At 37.5% G+C, this 22,944-nt stretch overlaps 1 protein-coding gene across 1 annotated transcript; it reads right to left on the bottom strand.

Moving 5' to 3' along the window:
- Positions 1-11,113: 11,113 nt before the first annotated feature.
- Positions 11,114-13,208, bottom strand: LOC149830571 (auxin-induced protein 22D-like). Its single transcript, XM_090016617.1, has 4 exons — positions 12,641-13,208; positions 11,861-12,075; positions 11,637-11,727; positions 11,114-11,517 (listed from the first exon to the last, which is right to left on the bottom strand). Exons 1-4 carry the CDS (start codon positions 12,841-12,843, stop codon positions 11,433-11,435), a joined length of 594 nt encoding a protein of 197 aa, XP_089872743.1. The 5' UTR covers positions 12,844-13,208; the 3' UTR covers positions 11,114-11,432.
- Positions 13,209-22,944: the final 9,736 nt, after the last annotated feature.

Here is a 22,944-nt window from a genome sequence, read left to right as displayed (position 1 = left end):
GCGCATTGTGTGAATTTCTAACTCAATTTTCTATAGATGATATTTCGCCTGCACATGAACCACCTACATCAACTGTTCATACAAGCCACAAGACAACGTTGAATGCAGGGTCTTCTCAATCTGACATATGACGACTCATTCAAATAGTGTATATCGATAATCGACTGTAAGTATTTCATTTTTACTTATCCTATACTTATCTTATAAATATTATATATTGATAGTTAATGTGTACAAATTCATGTGCAGTGCGAGGTTCAAGCCACAAGAAGTAATACGAGAGATTAGGCATTCACTAGTTCAACATCTACCAGGACCGATCGCTCAATAGAAAGAGTACCCGAAAGAGGTGTTGGACAGATTGTAGTCCTCATTCATGGTATACAATCGTTTCTCATAGTTAATGTGTTTCATATTTAATTTTTTGTTATAGTCATGTCTACTAACTTTCTGAAATTATTTGTAGGCTTCGAATCGCTTCGCAACTATGATGGAAAAGCAGGACGCAAGGAAGGTGTGACAGAAAGAGGCTGTCAGTCGATTTGCAAACATGTTGTATAATATGAAGACTGCAACAAGAAAAGCATCTGTTGGGATAGATGATCCACTGCAGTGGAAGGGCCATAACCCTCCTACTAACAGGTCAGATGTTTGGGATGCAATATGCGACAAGTGGGCGGGGCATAAATTTCAAAATCGCTCAGCGAAGGCTGCATAAAACCAAACAAAGATGCCCGATGCCCATCTACACACAGGTGGATCTAAGACTTTTGAGAGCCACCTGAAGAAAATGTTAACTCATCAATATATATTGTCAAATTTATAAGTATTGTAGCATACCTGTTAAATAAATTTTTTATCATTTAACTTCGCAGGAAGCAGAAAAAGGAGACATTGTACCATACAAGAATGTATTTGTTGAAACACATAAACGTAAGACCACGAGAGAGTTCGTATCAGAGAAGGCGATAACGATAACGATATATATTTATTGTATTAATAAATATTGTAATATACAAGTTATCATAAACATTGTAATTCTTAATTATTAATCCACATTATAATCATTACTTTGTAGGAGTCATACGAGCAACAGATGGTAGAGCGATATGGTGATGACTCCACTCAGCATCCGCCTTTTGATCTTGCAGCATAGGTGACTGCAACAGGTGAACCCAAAAAGGGTCGTGTGTTCGAGTTTGAGAGTAATATGAACACCTCACCAGTCGTTGCCTCCTCCAGTCACGACTCTCAGAGTTCTCCCGCCAGTATCAACTCCAAGCATCTGACTGACCCACCTAATTCTTGGGATAGTGTCTGCTAGCTTGTTAAGGACAAAATGCGTGACTATTTACATGAAGCAATTTTTGACGTTATTTGTAATGAGTTGTGCAGCTTTTTTCGGGACAGGAAAACTTCGTCTGCAGGTGCCTGTCAGGTATGAAAGTTTCATGTCGTTAGATTTCAAGCTAGTATATGCATGATTTCATCACTATGAAAGTTTTTGACTGCCTTATAACACATATGCATGATTTTATCACTATTAAAGTTTTTTTACTACATCAGAACACATATAAGCATGATTCCATCACTATGAAAGTTTTTTCACTACCTTAGAACACATATATGCATGATTGAATCACTATGAGAGTTTTTTGACAACCTTAGAACATATATTTGCATGATTGAATCATTATGATTTTTTTTCTATCAGCCTTAGAACACATCTGAATTCTGTTAATATCATTCACTTTATTGCTAGCTAGACTGTGTAATTCACTCATGTTACTTTGATTGCCTTAGCTTAGGTGCATTGCATATAATTTATTTCATTATATTTTGTTTATCAATACTAACCTTTCTTTTTTCTTGTAGGATGCTGGAGATAATCAACGTAGAGGATTTGAAGAGACAGCTCGAGACAATGAAGAAGATGACGCATAGAATCTTGGCGATGATTAGATTCATGTGTTGAATTTGTTGTGACTTCTTGTTGTTTGAAAAGAAACTCTTTGTAAATGTTCACTTGTAAATAATTAGAACTTGGCGAAGATTATAGTGGATCGATAAATTGTTTGTAGTTGCTTTGTATATGTATTTTTTATGTGTACTTTCTTTTTTATTCGCAGGATATATAAATTGTATCACGAGAATTTTTTTCTCGATATTTATATTCTAAACAAATTTTTTATTTTTTTTATTTTTAGCGATGGATTAGCGACGGATTTTATCCGTCGCTAATTAGTATTGGCCTTTAATTTAGTGACGAATCAGGGATGGATATTTAACCATCGCAAAACTAAATCGGCTGATGTTGTGAGACGGATTTTAATTCGTCGCAATTCCGTAGCTACAATAGCGACAAAATTAGCGACAGATTCATATCTATCACAAACTCAAATCTCTGCAGATTAACGACGGCCTTGCGACAAATCATAGCATTCGCTAATTCATCACAATTTAGTGACAAAAGTAGCGACAGATATGCTCCGTCGCTAATTAGCGACTAGAAATTTGCGATGAAAGTTAGTCATCGCTACTCTGTCGCTAAACTCTACAGGGAGGGATTGGCGATGGATTAGCGACGGAATGCGGTCGTCGCTAATCCACAGATTTCTTGTAATGTGTGTTGCCTTGTATAGGTGACTTGGCTTGGTCTGGAAGAAGTCGAGACTGAGTCAGTCTGCACTATGGGCTACGATAGAGAGACCAAGTTCTCTATCTCGCCCGACAGTGACCAAACTCGGTTTGCAAACAAAAGCTGAGACATAAAGCTTTTAGCTCTCTGTCTCTTCCTCTTTTCAGCCCGACTCGGTTTGGAAATGCCCAGACTGAGTCAACCTCGATTGGAGCCAAGATAGATAGCCTAAAGGCTCTCTGCCTTGCCATAATCACGACCGAACTCAGTGTGGGCAATCCCAAATCGAGTCAGATCCTTTTCTCTACAATGATGCCAGCAACCCTTGCAGTTGTCGACCCTTTCTTTGAAAAGACTTGTGCCAACAACCATCATGGTTGCCAGTGACATATTACTCCATCACTTAAACGAAAAAGAAAGCATAAAGGGTCCAGGGGGGAGAGGCTTACCTATTGACAATTTGTTTTTGGCCAGATCACGTACGATATTTCACAATCTCCTTCTCTCCTCTCTATTACTCTCTCTCTCTCTCAAGCTTTCTCTCTCTCTCTCTCTTGATCCCTCTTTGAAAATGAGGAGAATAAGAGAGCTCATAGGCTCTCTTATAGAGCCCATGAGAAGGTGGGGTTCACCTCCCCACTTCACTCATTAAATGTGAGGAACCGTTCCTCTACAAGAAACACTTTCTCACTATAACTCACCTACTCTCCCACTACCTATCAGCATGGGAGATTGGGGGCGCATTAAGGTGGTTTTACACAACTTATGTTGTGAGTTTGATATTGGCACGGGAAGCTTACAAACATACACTACAATGAAAAACAAGAAAGTGATCAAGCATACAAGACACCAAATTTATGTAGTTTGGCAAAATCGCCTACCTCCACGAGGAAAGTATGAAAGAATTAATAAAAATAGTTATCCTAAGGTGGGTCGACGTGAGGGAAGAAAGAGGTAAGAGGTGAGAAGAAAAGTGAACACAATGTATGTAGTTCGGCTTATGCGCATACATTCATAGAACAACATCAAAATAATTTTTTTTCTTTCTTGTCTTTTACAAGACCTCAACCATCCCATTGTATCAGTGGGATCACATATTACATTTCTCATCTTAGTACAGTTTGTAGCCTGTTTAATCCCAGCCATTGGATTTATTCCATAATCTTTATTAAGCATATCATCTAGACGTGTGAAACCCACATTAGGTGGATTGAGTTCTTCACTAACAGGAGCGCTGGATGAGACTCCTTCCTTATCCAGCTTATCTTCCTCATTTGGTAGTTGATGAGTTGGACGTCGCTTGAGATAACCTCCTAAATGTTGGTTTTATCTCATGTGATAATTCTTATCTTGATTAATTAGAAGTCCCTTGAGATAACCTCCCAAATGTTGATATGCCAACTCGGTAGATTCAACCCCCCCAAATTGGGCTGGGGAGGAGACCAAAGCCCAAGTTTGGGTCTTAATGAATAGAAAACTGGCTTGTTCAAAGGCTTAGTGAAGATATCTGCAAATTGAAGATTGGAAGGAACAAATGAAGTAATAAACTGTTATTGAGTCACCTTCTCTCAAACAAAGTGATAATCAAGTTCAATATGTTTTGAACATTTATGAAAAACATGATTAATGGTCACGTAGAGAACTGAAAGATTATCACAATATAATGTAGGAGTCTGATGAATAAAAATACCAAAATCCCATATAATGAATATAATCCAAGTGATTTCAACAATGGTAGAGGCAAGGGACCAGTACTCTGTTTTTGTACTGAATCGAGCAACTGTAGGTTGTTTTTAGTGCTCAAAAAAATGCAATTTCCACCAAGATAGATGCAATAACCAGTGGTAGATCTACGAGTTGCCTTCCCAGTCAACTTCAAACATAATTCACACTGCAGGATAAATTTGGATCATAAAGGCGAGATATTATAAATTGCCCACAAGGCTTTGGTAATAACGGATATCAGGGAACGACTGATCATATGGAGGTGGAGCAGGTCGAAAGATCATGGGAGTGGAAATGGGTTGACAATCCTTCATTTGTGCTTTGTCAAGAATTTCTCTAGCATATCGACTTTGATCAAGAAAGATTCCACCAAGAAATTGAGTACCTATATGCCCAAGAAATGGTGCAAATCATTGAGATCTTTCATAGCAAATTCCTTGTGCAGATGGTTGATAATATCAAATAAAAAATTATAATTACTCTCAGTAATAATGATATCATCCACATAAAGCAGGAAAAACATACATTGATTAGAGTCCCGATAAATACAGAGAGACAAATTAGCAACACTATAGTAAATTTTCAAAGCAACTAGGTTTGAGAAAATTGGCACAAACCATAGAGGGCTCGGTTAAGGTGGTACACATGGTCAGGTTTATTTGTGTCTTTAAAACCAGGTAGTTGATCCATAAATACATGTTTTTCAAAGAATCTATAAAAAAAATGCATTTTGATATCTAATTGATAGACATACCAGTATGAGGCTAAGGCAATAGATAGGACAAGATGAATTGTTGTCCGTTTGATAACTGGAGAAAAAGTTTCAATGAAGTTGACACTAGGTAATTGGGTAAAGCCCTTGGCAACTAAATGGGCCTTGAGGCATTCCAAAGATCCATCAAATTTCAATTTAGTTTTGAAAACCCACTTACATCCTAGAATATTCATGTTAGGTGTCCTAGGCATAAGATCCCAAGTATGAGTTTGAGCGAGGGCTGCCATCTCCTCTTGCATTGCTTAATTCCATCCTGGATCGGCAAGGGCAATCGTGACACTTTTTGGTTCAGATGGGATAGACAACTCAGTTACAAAATATTTAGGGTTTGGTTTAACAATGCCATGTTTGGACCTAGTGAGCATACTATACTGATTAACAACACTATCCACAAAACTGTATCCTCCAAAATGAATTTGAAGGGCTGAACCAAATCAACACTATCGATGTTGCTAAGAGTTTAGTGATCATGACATAATACATTTGAAGAACTCTCTGAATCTGCCTTGTTGTCATTTGAAACCCATCAAGACAAAACACTAGGCATAGGAGATTTGTTAATATTTTGATCTCGAAAAGGAAAACACTTTTCATCAAAAACAACATGTTTGCTAATGTATATTTTCCCTGAATGAATGTGTAGACACTGATATCCCTTATAATTGTCACTATATCCCAAAAAGAGATAAGGTAAAGATCTAGGAAAAAGTTGGATCTTTGTGTAATCTCTTAAATGAGGAAAGCACTGAACACCAAAGACATAAAGATAGCCATATTTGAGAGGTTTTGAAAATAATTTCTCAAAAGGAGATACCATGCCCAGAACATGAGTGGGTAATCAATTTAAAAGCCAAACCACAGTAAAGAATGCTTCAACCCAATATCTCAAAGGTAAATTGCCATGCAACATCATAGCAAATCCAAGTTCAACAATGCTACAATGCCTTCTTTCAGTTCGTCCATTTTGTTCGGGTGTGTGAACACATGACATGCTGTGATGAATATCATGATCTTCCAAATAATTAAACTCCTTACTCGTAATAATTTAATATTCCTTTGAAATCTATTCAAGACCATCTTAGGAGACTCATAAAATCTAAGTATGAATTCAAATTTGAATTTGAGGGGATAAAGCCAAACATAGCATGAAAAATCATCAACCATAACCACATAGTATTTAAAACCCTGATGTGATGATTCAAGTGAAGTGCCCCAAATATCATAATGTACCTTGCAAAAAAGTTCACTACAAATGGATTCAGAAATATAAAAAAGGCAATCCACTCAACTTTGCCATAAGGCAACTATGACATGCCCCATCATGCTTATTATTAGACAATGAAATAAAGTTTTTCTTGATCAGAAAATCAATAATATCCATGCTTGGGTGTCTCAAACAGCAACACCAATCTTCTTTACAATCCTTTGTTGATTCAAGAAGAAAACTTCTTTATTGTTGGACTCCAAAACGTAAAACGTAAAGATCTCCACTCCTATGCCCCGATGCTACCACTTTCCTGGTCTCCTTATCCTTAACAAAAAAATTGTTATTATAAAATTCAAAATATAATGGGTGGTCAGAAGTCAATTAACTCACGGATCTGTGGGACAACTAAAACATTATCAAGTTTTAATTTTCCAAAATTGGTAGAACGTACCAACATGAGTGATGAAAAGTCTATTTTCATCTCCAACCATAATCTTTTCAACACCATTATACGAAGAAAAATCATAGAGATTAATTACCTGGGTCATTGGTAACATGAGAGCTAGCACCTATATCTGGGAACCACACAAGATCTTGACCATCAAAGATGGTCATAGCAACCAAATTCTATGGAATGTCACGTTCTTGGTATATTTGGTTGAACTTATTGTAGCACTTTAATGCAGTATGATTGGGCTTAAGACATATCTTACAAACACTGCTCTTATCATTGTGAATTAACTGTTTGAAACAAACTTATTTGGATGGTTCTGCGAGTTTTGAACATTTTGAGCATTCTGATTATTCTAGCGATATGATTGATTTCCCATTTGTGAGAAATCACGACCCCCAAAAGAAAACCTGTTTTGGTTTTGGTACCACCCATGCCTATTGTAGGAGAGACACAAACTACTTGTATGTGGGAATTTGGGGTTTCATCATAGTTGTGATGAAGGCCTCATAGCCTTGACCCAAACCCATTCAATAGAGAAAACTTTTGCAGGTTCATCAATAGACTTTCTAATAGTAGCTAATTCGTTACAAATGTTCTTAAAAATGTCTAAAATATTCACAAAGAGTAAAGTTTCCTTTGTAAAGCTTTTGTAATTTTTGAAGAAGGTATCACTCACATTCTTGAGAATCAAGAGCTAAACTTCCTTAAGAGTCGACCAGACCTGAGAAGGAGTGTCTAGACCAACAACAAATCCAAGGACTTCTTCGGATAATGTACCCTTGGTTCAGCCTCTGAGCAAACGATTTGACTTCCTTCATGCAATGTGGTTGGGATTTTCTGAATGGGTACCGTCAAAACCAACAGTATATTGGTATGAGACTGACACGTTAAGCCATGCAAGTCATGGCTATCGATCTAGCCCAAGAGTTGGGTCCTCCATAAGAGATAGTTGGAATGGTTGAGCTTCACATAGACAAAATTTGCAACATTCAAAGTTGCTAGGTACAAATAAATTGCTTGGGATAGGAGATGGCGTTGAAGCAGCCATTGAAGAATGAACCTTAACACAATAGGGTTCAAGGCTCTGATACCATAAACAAAAATAGTTATCCTAAGGTGGGTCAACGTGAGGGAAGAGAAATGTAAGAGGTGCGAGGAAAAGAGAACACAATGTATGTGGTTCGGCTTATGTGCATACGTCCACGAAACAGAGTCAAAACTATTTTTTTCTTTCTTGTCTTTTACAAGGCCTCAACCATCCCTTTATATCAGTAGGATCACATATTACATTTATTATCTTATTACAGTTTGCAGTCCGTTTAATCCAATCCATTGGACTTATTTCAAAATCTTCATTAGGCATAACATCCATATGTGTGGGACACACATTAGGTGGATCGAGTTCTTCACTAACAATAGCGTTGGATGAGACTCCTTCCTTATTCAGCTTTTCTGCATTTGGCAGTTGACAAGCTGGATGTCCCTTGAGATAACCTCTCAAATGTTGGTTTTGTCTCATGCAATAAGCCTTATCTTGATCAGCTGGACATCCCTTGAAATAACCTCCCAAATGTTAATCGGCTAGCTGGTAGATCCGATAATAGAAAATTGATAAGTAAAAGATATTACAAGACTCTTGAGAACAAGAAATACATTAGTATGCAACTAATATTGATTACTTCGATTCGACAAGCCTATACCTTCAAACCGACAAACCAAAATCTAGACCTCATGCTTTCTTTGTCAAGACCCTGAGCTTGTGCGAGCGGCTCCTGTCGGAGGTCGAGGAGTTCGGCATCACCAGGCGGTGCATCAAAGCCATAGCGATTAAGGCCGCCACTGACCTATCCCTCTTCGGGTGGCTGGTGGCGGAGGGGGCATCCGGCGATTTGGCAAGCCCCAGCGACAATGTCCCCTAGAATGGGATCGAATCCGACCTCCGGCAACAAGGACCGGTGAGGTCCGCTTGGTGGTTACCTCATTTTTATGTAAAACAAACCTGCTCCGTCGAAACCGGTCGCCAGCGCCAGAAAATTTTTCAATGAGGCAGGGGTTCTGGAAACGACGATCTCAGAAGTTCAAGAGAAGGTATTACTTGATAAGGTATCCTTCTGCTTCTCGATTTTCTTAGGAGATGAAGGCTCTTAAACTTTTATCGATTCCCCTTTGTTGGCTTGTGGTTCACGGACTCCATTAGCACTGGGGGCGTTAGACTGTGGTGGGACCTGTGTTTAAATATCCATTGCAGCAACCGAAGGAACTACATTATAGTCGTCTCCCTCTGTAGATTTGGAATCTTGAGGAGTTTTATCGTTATTCTCAAAATCATTTAGGACCGAAAAACAGTTGGTTCGATTCTCTCTGAGAACCTTTGCTTGAACAATTTTGGGTTTTTGATGCATCTTCACCAGGGTCCACTCATCCTGGGAGGCAGATTGAGGAGTCTCATTGGAATCAGATTTCTGAGCAGGACATGTCATCGCCGAGTGGTTCATCGATCCACATTGAGAACATAATTGTATCTTTTGTTCGTACACTATGTCCTGCTGAAGGAAGCGTTCATTGAGAATAGCTATCTCAATATGTGGCTTAGCAACAAAGTTCAGTTGAACCGCCATGCAAATTCTGGCGAAGGCACATCTATCTATGGTGCAAGTGTAGGCATCGATGTCCCCTGGAATGGGATCAAATCTGACCTCTAGCACTGAGAACCGGTGAAGTCTGCTTGGTGGTACGGCAAGCTCACCGTTCTAGTTTGTATTACATAAGAATGGTTGTCCCCCGAGAGCATCGAGGGGCCGTTGGTGTGCTATGCCAAGAAGTTAATCCCGGGCCTCTCACGAAGAAACCGGGCACCGTCCTCTCACTTTGTTTCCATCGCAACAAAGGACGATCAGAAGGAGCTCTTGGAGATGGTGGTGAGCCACATGGCGACGAGGAAGAGCAGCAACCCGACGACAACGACGAGTTAATTATAGGAAAATATTATTTATTTTATAATGTCATTTATTATTAGTTTTTATTTAAAATTTTATTATTTTATTAATATTATATATTTTTTTATTTGTATCATGAAGCTTACGCTTCAACGCCTCGAGGCTTACGCCTCACTTCATAACAAGCTCAACGCCTCGCTTCGCCTCAACACATTTAGCAACCTTGATCTTTACTGAATGAATGATGTAGATCACATCATTGGAGTCCCAAATGATCAAACCAACTTGCATCAATGAAATCCCAAAGAGGGTATGAAGATAGGGATGACATAGGGGATTGAGTAGAACCAACTTAGTTGATTGTGTCCCTCCTTTCCTTGGTCTACGTTACTTTGTTGTTTTAGGTAATTTCTCACGCGTCCTTTATTTAAAAAAAAAAACAATCCAACCAAATAAAGAATACCAAGGGTTCCAGTGCATTGAATAACTCTCAACTTTTGTTATTCATCATTTTCTACCACCGTGATTACAAAAAATTATAATTTCAGATTTTGAATAATTCATGAAAAGAAGGTAATCAACCCCGTAGATTAACTAGTACTGAGTTTTAATCCATAGTGACAAAGATAGCTAGATTTTAAATCTCACGATAATATTGCGAGAATTTGCCTGAAAGTTTAAAATGGTAATTTCTCGCAAGATTTTCAAAATATTACAAGATCTATGAAAAAACATAAATACCATAATTTAAACATGATATTTACATTTTAAATGGCTATTTAACATGAAAAAATCATGTATTTTTATTTTTAAATAATTTTTATTAATATTTTGTTATAAAAATAGTTTTAATATTTTTAATTAAATTTTTATTGCAGAGATTTTTCCCAAAAATGCGAGATTTATGATTTTTTTTTATTTCTAGCGAGTTTTTGAAAACCGAGATTTTGCCAAAAAAAACTTTTGTCACTACGGTTTTATCTTAAGTCAAATAGTTTGTCCCAAACCGATGTTGTCAGAATTGGTTTTGGAACCAAATTGGTTTTCAAAACGATTCAGAGACTCGAATCGAATCATTTCGAATTGGCCTTTTTAATAGTTTGATTTTTAAAAATTTAAAATAACAAAATTAAGGAAATTAAATGACGACTTACGTCAGGGTTCAACCAAATTTAAAAATATGCACTGATTGCCTTAACAATATAATGGCCAATAAATATCATATTATCATGAAAAAAAACCAATTCAGGCAACTCCCAAGAAAATCAGTGAAAGACCGACCCGATTCGAATCAGATGAGACTGATTCGGTTCGATTATGACAACATGGTTCCAAACACAACATGAGTATTCAAGATTTACTTCAGGGATGCAAAAACTTTGAGATACTTGTAACATAAACATCACTCATAAAAATAAGTTTTCTCTATACAGTTGCATTACAGGAGATTATCTTACATGTGGTGTCCAAATTATTCAAAGCAAAAAAACATTAGGATATGAGCAAGGGCCTCCAACGCCCCTTGTTCATGATTCCTAATGTCGACTTCAAAAAGGTAAAAATACAAAAGTTAAGGCATCCAAGTCCCCCATCTGCACATCTTGATGCTCAACACCATGTTCAAGTCTAGAAAATTCCTCTGCTGATGCCATTGCAATCACATAGATTGCTTAACACCAGTCTCTTGTTCATCTGGGTCACACACGGGAACCACCTGAACTCAAACCCCTGGCTTCTGATCCTTTCATGATTCTCAACCTCTTGCATGAAGAGATGAACATCCTGAATCAAAGAAAGAGAACATCAGATTCTGCCCCTTCATAACTAGGCCTATGAGAGAGAGAGAGAGAGAGAGAGAGAGAGAGAGAGAGAGAGAGAGAGAGAGAGAGAGAGAGACTTACTCCCACGGGACATCTCCAACCAACATCCAGTCTCCATCTTTATCTTCATAAGTTGGCACAAATTCTGACCCATCTCTAGAGGCAAATTCACCTGATGAGAACAGATCATGGAACACAAGTTTAGCAAATAATTGCAAATTTACATGGGGCGATTCAATATCCCTTGATAATAATCAAAGATCTATGTAAACAAGGTGTTGTTTCAAGGTTGTAATTCAACATACCCATGGTGAAGCAGCTAAACATCTTCTCCAAGGCCTTGAGTAGATCTTGGTAGTCACTGTATGTCTTAAGATCAATCTTCCTCAAGTAGGGGGCCCCATCCATGCTTACTTTTACATACATCCCTGATGTCTCTGCCTCCTTCTTGGAGATGCTTGACATGTGTAGATTGTTCTTCCTGTATGATCTGATTGGTGGCCATCCTACTACTTGTGCCCTGTTAAACCATAATTTCCATGCATCCAATCAGTTTCAGATCCATGGTTTAAAACTCTAGGACTTGAATAAGGAGTCAGTAAACCAAACAAGCCTATGCTCGCTATAGTCATCTGACTTCCAGGCTGACCAACTCCAAAGATGCTCTGAGTCCATAATAATTTTTTTTTCAAAAACAAAAACTTATTATGGACTCAGAGCATCATATGAGAAAAAAGGGAAATAAAGCAAACATGACCAAGTTTAGGATATTTCATCAAACATTAAGACGTTCATGAACTTGGTCATATATTTTCTGACTTACAAATGCAAAAGTTTATATGATGGCCAATCAGATCTGAGATTTCTATTTTTGGTTCATAAAAAGCACCCCAAATTGTTTTGAATAGGCATGACTCATGAAGTCCCCGGCCGACACCAAGGTCCAGATCTGAGATCCAGTCCAGTCTGACTCCCGATATCTAAGATCCACATGCATGTACCAGTCTTCCATGCCCTAACATATAGTCGGAAAATTTTCCGGCACCAGTTTCCGGGACATATGTAAAGAAGATCAAGTGACTTACTTGGCAGCTGGAGCAGTTTCCTGGTCAGCTGTTGTGGTGGCATCTCCGGCACCATCAGTGGTTGTGCCGGCGACGGCATCGGAAAAGGACCTCTTGTTGCGCTTTGGTGCCGTCTTCTTCTCGACATCACTTCCCGGCAACCCCAATCTGAGCTCCGTAGCCTCGAGGTTGAGATCGCAATTGTACTTGGCTGTTTTCTCCATTTAGATGTCTTTTTCTGCGCTTTCTTCTACTGTTTTCTGGCCAACACACCTTTAAGGCTTCCAAATCTCACCCTCAACTCCCCTCCAAAACTTTTAAGTTTCAAACGTAAAAGCTCCAGCCACCAACTATTTATCTTCCAATGAAACAAACCTTCTTATAGATAACGATGACGACAATCAACAGCAAAACTCCAGATCAACTACTCCGGCCGAGTTTCGCCGATATCCGACGTAAAAACTCGATCTCAAGCGCATAAAAACACGAAAAGATCACAAAGCAGGTGCACCACCAAACAAGCTCCGGCGAGGTTTGCTATGTGATGCAAGAGAACTCCAAATGAAACTGCTTTCTTGGTTTGAGCAACGAAGATGGTAAACACCAAGAACTTTTATAATAGACGGAAGAGAGAGAGAGAGAGAGAGAGAGAGAGAGAGAGAGGTGGGCCCCTTGTGATTGGACTATTGGAGAGGAGCATGAATTCTTTGATACCCACCAAGAGCACATATGGGGACACCAACAGCTTGGCTTTAAGGGAGGGTGTCTGTACTGAGAGGGACACACGAGAAAGACGGGGGGATGGCCGCCGGTTTGGACTCTCTGTGTGCTTGATCCGACGGCTGAGGATGGCTAAATTGGAGGTCGGGTGGTGGGGCGAATCCGGATCGTTGGTCGACAGCCCATGAGCAAAGGGCAGTCGGTGGGCGTGTGTGGGTGGGGACACCTTCCTGTCTTACATGTAAATGATTTGCACTTCCCTAAGGGCATCCCCACATGGCATGTGGGCTTGCTATAAGGCAATCACCTCGTTAGTACCAATGGTATTATTATTTAATAATACTGAAACCCTAATTTAATAAGGTCCTTAAAACTAAACCTTCCAATACTAAGCACTCCAAACATCTTGATACGCTCCCTACCCAGAAAAAAGATTTGGTACTAACGAAGGTACAAAACTATTGAGCTAGAAATTATACGTGGAAGCTCTAACAGCTTAATCTAACCACATACATGTATTAAGCACATTTTGCTTAAGAAGGATTAGACTTTGGATTGTGTTTTTCCAATGTAAGAACATTACTATTTGTTTTACGAAGTTTTGATACACTGTAGGATGTTTTTTAAATGCCTTCTATGCTTGCATGTCATGATCACATGATTCAAAACTCATAAGGCCTGAGATATATAAAAAATTAAAACCTTTTTTTTAAATGGGTTACTTTATATATATTTTAAAGCCGAGAAACCGCCCTCAGGATTAGAGACCCAGTCACACTGGCTCTACCTGCCGTACTTATGGTCATTGTCCTAGCAGCATAAAACTATGTGATCTTACCCGTTGCCCCAGGGAGAAATGGGTGATTTCTACTCGATAGTTTTCATACCTTCATTAATGCGAGATATTTACTATATATATGAGTGCTCCAAAACAACTAGAAGGTACGGTACAATCGAGTGTAGTGAATTTCAATCTTTTATGTGTCTATATATGTTCAACGCAAGCCTTTTTCGCTGGCAAAAAGCACGGTTCACCCAAAATTGGACCAGTAACTCTATTTGTGCTTCATGTTGTATGATTAATGGAGCATACTGGTCAATGGTGACTTGTCATTGACATCAAGGGGACATCACTCACATGGGATATATATATATATTGTAAATGACTTATTTTTTTATTATTGTTATCTTTTTTGATATATATGAGTTCGCAGATGTGATTTACATGGTCGGATTAGTGAAGATCCACATTTGGATCAGCCAATTTCTACATATGAGTAGGTTTTTTTTTTTACAATCTAAAAACCAACAGTCATAAATGTTTCAAAGTTTCTCAACTCATAAAAAGTTTTTTTTTTAGTTGAAAAAATATGAACCAAGGGTTGATTCCTAACAAATAGACCATGCTGAACACATCAAGGGCCTCGGATTGAGTCAAAATGACTTGGATCATGAAATCCCAACTAAATTGTATATGCATACCACTGTAGCAAATATAGTCTCTATATACATGCACTTAGTCTCGCATTGCTCGTTTTGACAACTGGTTAATTAAAGTGCTAGAATTGATCTGAGGCTGTACCCATCCATCAGAATGAATGTAATGCTAAAACCAATCATTTGTTGGTTAGGATCATTTGAACTTGATATGACATGCAGGACCACTCTTTTCAAGTGAAAACCAAGTTGGAATCCACTCAAGTTGAATGGACACAGAATTAAACCTAACCAGTTGAATGTTGGGTACACCAACCTCTTTAAGGTTTGGAGAAAATAAACCAGAGTTAAGAGAGAGAGAGAGAGAGAGAGAGAGTATTCACAATTTGGTTTATTACACTAATCCCCGGGAGAGCAGATCGGGTGATCTGTCAAATCATTTTAAGGAAAGTGATTTGGCCTCCTCACCGTCCAAGAATTGCATAAAGATTATAGGGTTCTTGTGGGATGAAGCAATGGACGGTAAAGATGTCAAAACACTTTCTTAAAGTGATCTGATGGATCACCTGATCTGCTCTGAATCTCTGGTAGGCAAAGGGGACCTCAAGGGTTTCACCAACCAAAGGCCAGCCAATGTGCAGTTGGTAATGGGTGGTTTTTCCTTGGGCCATATTGGACAGTTTTGTCGAGCTATGGTGGCCGTGGCCCATGATGTAAAATCTCGAGGCCACCCTCTTCACTCATCTTGTGTCAAGGGATGTGCATCCCGTGTATCGAACTCTCAACATCCTTTACCTTGAATGCCTTAAACCAAGGCATTTAGCCAGATGTGCAGAGTCCTTGTGGGCGCACTCCAAAATTTGTTACCAACACGCCTCATGTTTAAAGGCAGTGCGTGGACATGGAATGCCATCACATACCTACTACAGACTGGCACCTTTACCCACCATTAAAGGTGTCAATTTTCATTAAAAATGCCTATTTTCAGCTCCTTTTGTTCTTTTAATGTGTAAATATGCTCACTGAAACTTCCTGTTTGGTCCCAAATGTGATGCGCGTGTGGCGCCTTTAAAGCTTATCCTGTCATCATTAAAGCTTTCATAAAGTGAAAAGATAAAAAAATAATATCAATTAAAATATAGTAAAATATAAGCCAAGATCTATAATGGCAAATCCATGATCACACATATTCTGAAACTCAAAGGCAGAGGGAGAGAGCCTGGTGTTTAATTAGGACCATGCCTAACCAACAAGAGATATGTATAAGAGTGTCAAGATTTTAAACTTGTTTTTGATAAATGAAAACAAGGAGGATGTTAGGATGATATAAAATTCTTAATTTGGACATTAATGAACATGAAATTTAAGCATGTTCACATTCATGATTCATATAACATAGCACCTTCTTGCAAGGGTGTGGAATTGATTTCAAGCCCAACAAGTGGTCTCGGCTAAGACATTTAAATTGAAGGATGTTGCTAGTTTGATGCCAAGAGTATGTGTCTCTAGCAGCAAAGTCGAATACTGTTGAAAAAATGTGGTAGAAAAAGATACTAAAATTAATTTTTAAACTTTATAACATTCAAATACAACAAAGAATATTATTAATCGAGGATGGCATATCCTCATTTGATTGCAATTAATTATAAAATTTTATTACTTTGTTTTATGAAAAAACAATCACATCAACTTTCAATGTGCTTACTGATAGTATACTAGTAACTATGCATATATTGAGTGTGATTTGCCAAAAATATTTTTTTTTAATTTTATTTTTAAAAATATGTTTATAATTATTGCATTTGTTAAATTTTGTTTTTGATATTTCTAAAATCTCTAAAAATTTTATAGTTTTATTTTAATTAATAAAAATTACCTAATGAGAGATGACCTTGTCAATTAAGAAAGTATGATAGGAGGCTGACTTCAACTAAGACTATAATGAGAGACTGAAGTCCTCATACACTATAAATAAAAGATCTCACCTTAAAGAGGAACAATGTAGGAATTCTTCTAGGTAGCCTTGTGCCATGTAGCCAAGAATTAAGTCCAAGTCCGCCCTACTTAACATGCTCCCTAATATATTGCATTCATGCTAGTTACCGTCACGAGTATAAAAAAAACTTTACTTACGCATTACAAAAATATACGGTACCAATGTAGGATATGCTAATTGTTTAAAACAAAAGTTTGCATAATCAATCATATCTTGAAGGCTATTAATGAGTGTGGTTATCAATCATTGTTTCTCAGTAAAGTCAATTATATCCGTGCATATCAAATTATCTAACTGGGAGAGAGACAATATTGGGTCTATTGCAAGCATGTGTATTGCATGCTTTGTTGTTGGGTCCTTATGTGATATTTTCATACTGGTGCCGTGAGCAAGTCTATCTTTTGAGACCATACATTGCATCAACCCCAACTCATTCAAGTTTATACTCCTAACTTATTTGTGAGACATCAAAGACAGTGTATTCAGAGTTTTGCGGTTTAGAGCTATTTTTATGTCCAAATTGTATATAAGTGTCTAGATGAGTTCATCTTGCATTCAAAATTGGTAAAACTAAGATAAGATCTTGTATAAGTCATAATTGCATGCAATACTATAACAACACTTTATGAATACAATCATAGTCATATTTGATTATCCATAGATTTTATTAAAAAGTTACGTAAGACCATATAAAATATCAAACAAAAACAACAAGAAATTATCATTGATAAGTAAGAGAGAGACTTTTACACTGCAAAATAAATAAACAATAAATAGTCGATGTGGCAACCTCTTGGGGCATGACGGGATGCTTGAAAGAATAATAATGGTTTCTTTCATTATCAAAATAAATAAATAAACACAAAAGCCCGAAAATGTAGTTTGATGAATCTCATAAGGCCTACCAACTTCCTCCCACTTGCATGGAGCAGAGCTGTTGCTTGTCAATTCAACTAATTAAGCACCTAACCAGTTAACAAATTTTAATCATCAGCCCTCAGACAGAAATCTAAAAAACAAAGAAGTGATAAAACATCTATTATATAGAAATGTTAAGAAATTAGTGAAGCAATATACTAATTAATAGCATGTAAAGGTAATCCATCAACTGCTTTTTTTATTATAGACTTCTACAAAAGTTTTGAAAATTCCCTCATAATATTTTAAATGATTATTGTTTTCTCATGAACATCTTCCTTCATCTGCCCACAAAACTTAAAAAAGGAGCCTCCCCATTTAGTTTGTTCTTCTTTTGTATTTTTTTTTTGTTGCTTTTGATTCTTGTGTGAAGTGTTGGTTGTCTTTTGGCTAACCAAACTTGATCACCCAAGTGGGAATAAATCTTCCACCACATGGCAAGATTACATGCTAGCTGTTTAAAATTGTTTATTTGAAGAAACCGAAAAAAGAAAGAAATTCAATCATTGCCGAAAACATTGTTTAATTGCAACTGAGAGAGAATCCTTTCATCAACTATTACGTGTGTAGTAGATATAGTTGTCAACCTATAATCATGTAATTTATAATTTGTTCCAAAATTTTCATTGATAATATAATCTAATTAGATCAAGGATCGTGATCTAATATGAAACAGGTTCCAACCCGAGATGGCTTATCTTGATAGAGATCAGGAAAATGCAGTATTTTTCTGAGTTTAATGAGCTGGATATTGAGTTGGAGCTGTCCATGTCTAGGCACTACAAGAAAATCATGTTTAAGCAACGAGATTTAGTGCAGCACTTCAGCGACACTTAAAAAGTGCTGGCAAAGGTTTTTAGTGGCACTTCAAAAGCGGCACTAGAGACCACTTTTACTGTTGTGACATCTAGTTTTTCTATTTGTCCCAGAGTTATCGGAAACTTCATAGGTAGGTGGGAAGCTCGCTTCCCGAAAAATCACTTTGAAAACGTAATACTCCTTCCTTCCGAAATTTCATGAGAATCTCGATTCCCCACGCTTCTTCTATGTTTCTCATACGCATGGTCTATGCTTCCTATATATGCTTTTATCATATTTCGTTTCATGCTTTTCATGTATTTTCTTTCATGCTTTCACTTCACATGTACTTTATCTAAATTGGTAACCATCATTATTAGATTTTAACAAAAATCAAATTCTTTTACTGAAAAATCATGAAATATAAGAATGATCAATTTTATTTTTATTTGTTTCTTGTTCAATTCTTTTCCGGTTACCATATTGCATCATTTTTTATTCATATTGATACTTCTCTTCTCACTTCGTATAAATTTTAAAATGGCTCGCTTCAGCTTCTCGTATCGTTTCTCGCTTTCGCTTCAGAGTTTGGCAACTTTGGTCTGTCCAGTCAACAAGAATTTAGATCAGGTGTAATGTGATTGCACACTTTAAGTGTGCTGCTGCACTTCATCACCAACCATCTATTGTTGGGCCCCACAACTAACAGGCAAAGATGGTGGTTTATCAGGTAGCACACTAAAATCCTCCCTCGACCAACAATGAACCCCTCTGACAACCATAATCTGTCTCTCTCTCTCTCTCTAGAACATTATCTCACGTGCAATTGAACCTAGTCATTGAATGAGAGGACAATGACTGGTAATTCAGCGATTACAATGCTCATCTGTGAGCTGTTATTTGAACCATTGATCCTCAAAGATAAAAAGATTTCAAACTTTTTGTTGGACCAGGACCACACGGCTGCATCAATTAAGCTCCACAATTACAATTGCATTCTAGATAAGGGCTCATCCAAACACGCGTGGGATGTGGACATGCTTTCACAGTATTGAAAAGGAACCCCCTGGACAATTTCTCCTTCGCTTTCTTTCGAGTAAGCCCCAGTCTAACTATGGTATATACACCAGCTGTCACAAGGACACACTAAATATAGTGTCCTTGTCTAGTTGATGCCACTTGACACAACACACTATATGACACGATATGACGTGTCCAGCATTATTTTATTCCAATACTATGTTTTTATACAGTCAAATATATATCAGAAATATATTTTGCTTGCCAATTTTAAAGAACAAAAGATTTATGTGCTCATGTCCTGGACTCAATATAACAATACCAACATTGCAATGGTATGTGATCATTTCTAGTTGTACTGACGTGTAATGTTTGCCGCACATCTTGCAGGTAAATAAGTTGATCAGCTAGACCTTAAGTACGTCAGGCAGAGCCAGCGTGCAGCTAGGTCTTTGATCTTGCGGGCGGTTTTTCCATGTAAATGTAAAAAAAAAAAAAAACTAGACCTTAAGCTTACAAGTGCACATGCACATACGGCACACATGTGCGTAGGCATTAGCACAACGAGACATAAAAATAAATCTTGAGTCCCATGAAGAAGTATGCGTATGCACACCCACCGAGGTGGTATCCCATGTGGTAAGCGGGGTCCTGTTCCAAGCTGAAGGCTCAGGTTCGAATCCCTCTGCCACATGGGGCTTAAGAGATATTTGGTGAGGGTCTGCCTAACCTGAGCTAGCCTATCAAAAAAAAAGTATGCGTACGCACACACGTAAATGCATTTACTGCACAGTTGTGTACAGTCTGTGGCAATGTCTTTGAATTAGCATCAAATTTATGTTCATGGTGCATATATGGACCCAGGCTTGCACACGGGCAGTCACATAAGACTATATATATATATATATATCATGGGGGTAAAGGTATGGAACTATTGAGTAGAAGTGACCATTTTTTTTAAGTTTCAAATTTTGTAGATCAAATCTTAACAGATATTGTAATAAAGAAAAGAGTGTTGAATGGTGTAATTGTGGCATGTAAACAAGTTTTTGAGCTTATTCAAAAATCAACGGCCAACATTGTACCAAAATTTTATAACTCAAAAAATTGTATCCTCCCATTGGATAAAAACGACCAAGGACCAATCTTTAGTAAGCAATCTATCTACAGCTTCTTGTAACCAACTTTTCCTGAAACAATACTAATTCCCCTAGCGTAGATCTACTTGTTAATAGATGGGTAAGAGTATTGTTTCATGTTAACACTTCTATAGATTGAATTGATACAGCTTCTAAGTATGATTTCTAACTCCATAGTTTTGTACAGTACAATCTCTCTCTCTCTCTCTCTCTCTCTCTATATATATATATATATATATATATATATATATATATATAGATAGATAGATAGATAGATAGATAGAGAGAGAGAGAGAGAAAGAGAGAGAGAGAGAGAGAGAGAGATAATGCAGATTGCAACACCCAACCAGCAGGAGCAAGGACCACATGTGGCAGTATGCCCTAATCTCAAAATTAAATGCCCTAGAAGGAGTTGAGTGGATGCAAAGTGAGCCACGTTTCTCTATTATTCAATCCTCATCACCAGTCGACTCATTCTACGTCATATTGCACCTTAGATTGTTGACCAAATGATGATGATGAGGACAAGGAATGAGGTGTTGCACGCTTGCCCTGTAGTCACTTCCCCCGGCATATTGGGGCCATCTCAGGCAGCTTAGTCTTGGCAATTAATTCCTTGGCCCCATCGAAGGCCCTAACCCTAGCAACAATTTCTTGTTCCATGCACAAAATTTGATCTTCGCATTGCACATTAGACAAGCACCCGTTTGACATCACATAAAAACATGACCAAGCTCGTGAATTACATTATTTGAGTACCAACTTCACTATGCGAAACATGATATAAGTCCATAAACTTCATGAGCCCTACTAAATCCAGTTATTATGGCTGTCGTTAGCCTTGCATTGTAATATTAATTAGGGGTGTGAAAGGGTTGGGTTTGGTTTGGTTCGAACCAAGGTGAAACCAGACTTTGATCAGATTTTTGGGTACGATATCGGGTCTAGACCCTAGTCTAATCGGGTCCACTGTAAGAAAAATCATACCCGGACCTGATAAGAGCTACATTAACCAAACCTGGACCATACTCAGTAAGATCATATTTTTTATCAGTTTTACACTGAAAATTTGTGGGTCTTAATTGAAACTCGGGTTGGGTTTGGGTCTGGTATAAAATTTCACAAACTATACCTAGGTCCATGTATTAATTGAACATTTGGGTCCGGATCGACCCGGGTCTTAATCGGGTCTACTTATTTATCACCATACCCGAACCCTATAGGTATATATATAAAGAGAGAGAGAACTGAACATATTGGGCCATCTTTTCTCATTCCGCAAATTAGGCCCCATATTTTGAAGTTTTTTATGATAAATTTGAATGGTTAGATGTGTTTAACATGCTTAATTTAGTGAGAATCGATTCTTGGATTATGTTTTTCGATGAAAAAATGTATTTTTATAAGAGAGAAAAAATTGATGCCTTCATAGCCATTGATTTTGGATTACTGGAAAACATGTATACATGTTAGATTTAGGTGATCCAAAAGCCGGTTTCCACTAAACAAAACCTATAGATCACATGTATAGTGTTGGATGTGAGAAAAAAATACCAAAAACTACGATTTTTGAATGAGCCTAATGGGGAAGAAGAAAAAAACGAGACAACAAGCGCATTACTTCTATATATAAGTAAATTAATATATATTTTCTTAGAAAAAGGAAAGAACCATTGTTTGGAATAACACATTAGAAAGAGACTGCTTTGACACTACATAAAATGTGACCACGCTCATGTCTTTCAAAAAAAAAAAAAGACTGCTATATGGGTGCACGAAACGGAATGAGGTCCATAAATTCCACGAATGGACCTTAACAATCTAAGTTATAAAAAGGTGCATCATCTTAATTGACCAAGTAAATTAAATAAATAAATATCAAATCACTTTTTTATTTGCTATGAAAGATAGGCAGACTCACCAGTTATTATTTAACGTACCACTGGGTTTTGAACCTACAATGTCCCACCGAGACTTGCACTGACAGCTCCTACCAACTATACAGATCCCAACCGTTATTATTTGCCATGAAAGATTGCCTGGGTACTTTTGTGTCCAATTTTGACTATGGTCACGTATAATGTATTTACTGGATCCAATATCGATTCAAATTTAGTCCACAAATATTTAATATAATTATTTAGATCTTAATAGGGTGAAAACTTCTGGTGGAGACACTGAAGGCACGTTTGGAAGAGAGAGAAACTCTCGTAGGAAAATAAGTTGCCTATGAGAGTTTTTGATATGAAAAGTTTTCTGGAATGAAGTTTTTGGCTTGTTTGTGTAGCATGAGAAAA

This window comes from Nuphar pumila, chromosome 8 (assembly GCF_984573655.1).
Source record: "Nuphar pumila chromosome 8, dmNupPumi1.hap1.1, whole genome shotgun sequence".
In the NCBI taxonomy this organism is placed as follows: Eukaryota; Viridiplantae; Streptophyta; class Magnoliopsida; order Nymphaeales; family Nymphaeaceae; genus Nuphar; species Nuphar pumila.
This window is presented reverse-complemented; position numbering and strand designations above follow the sequence as displayed.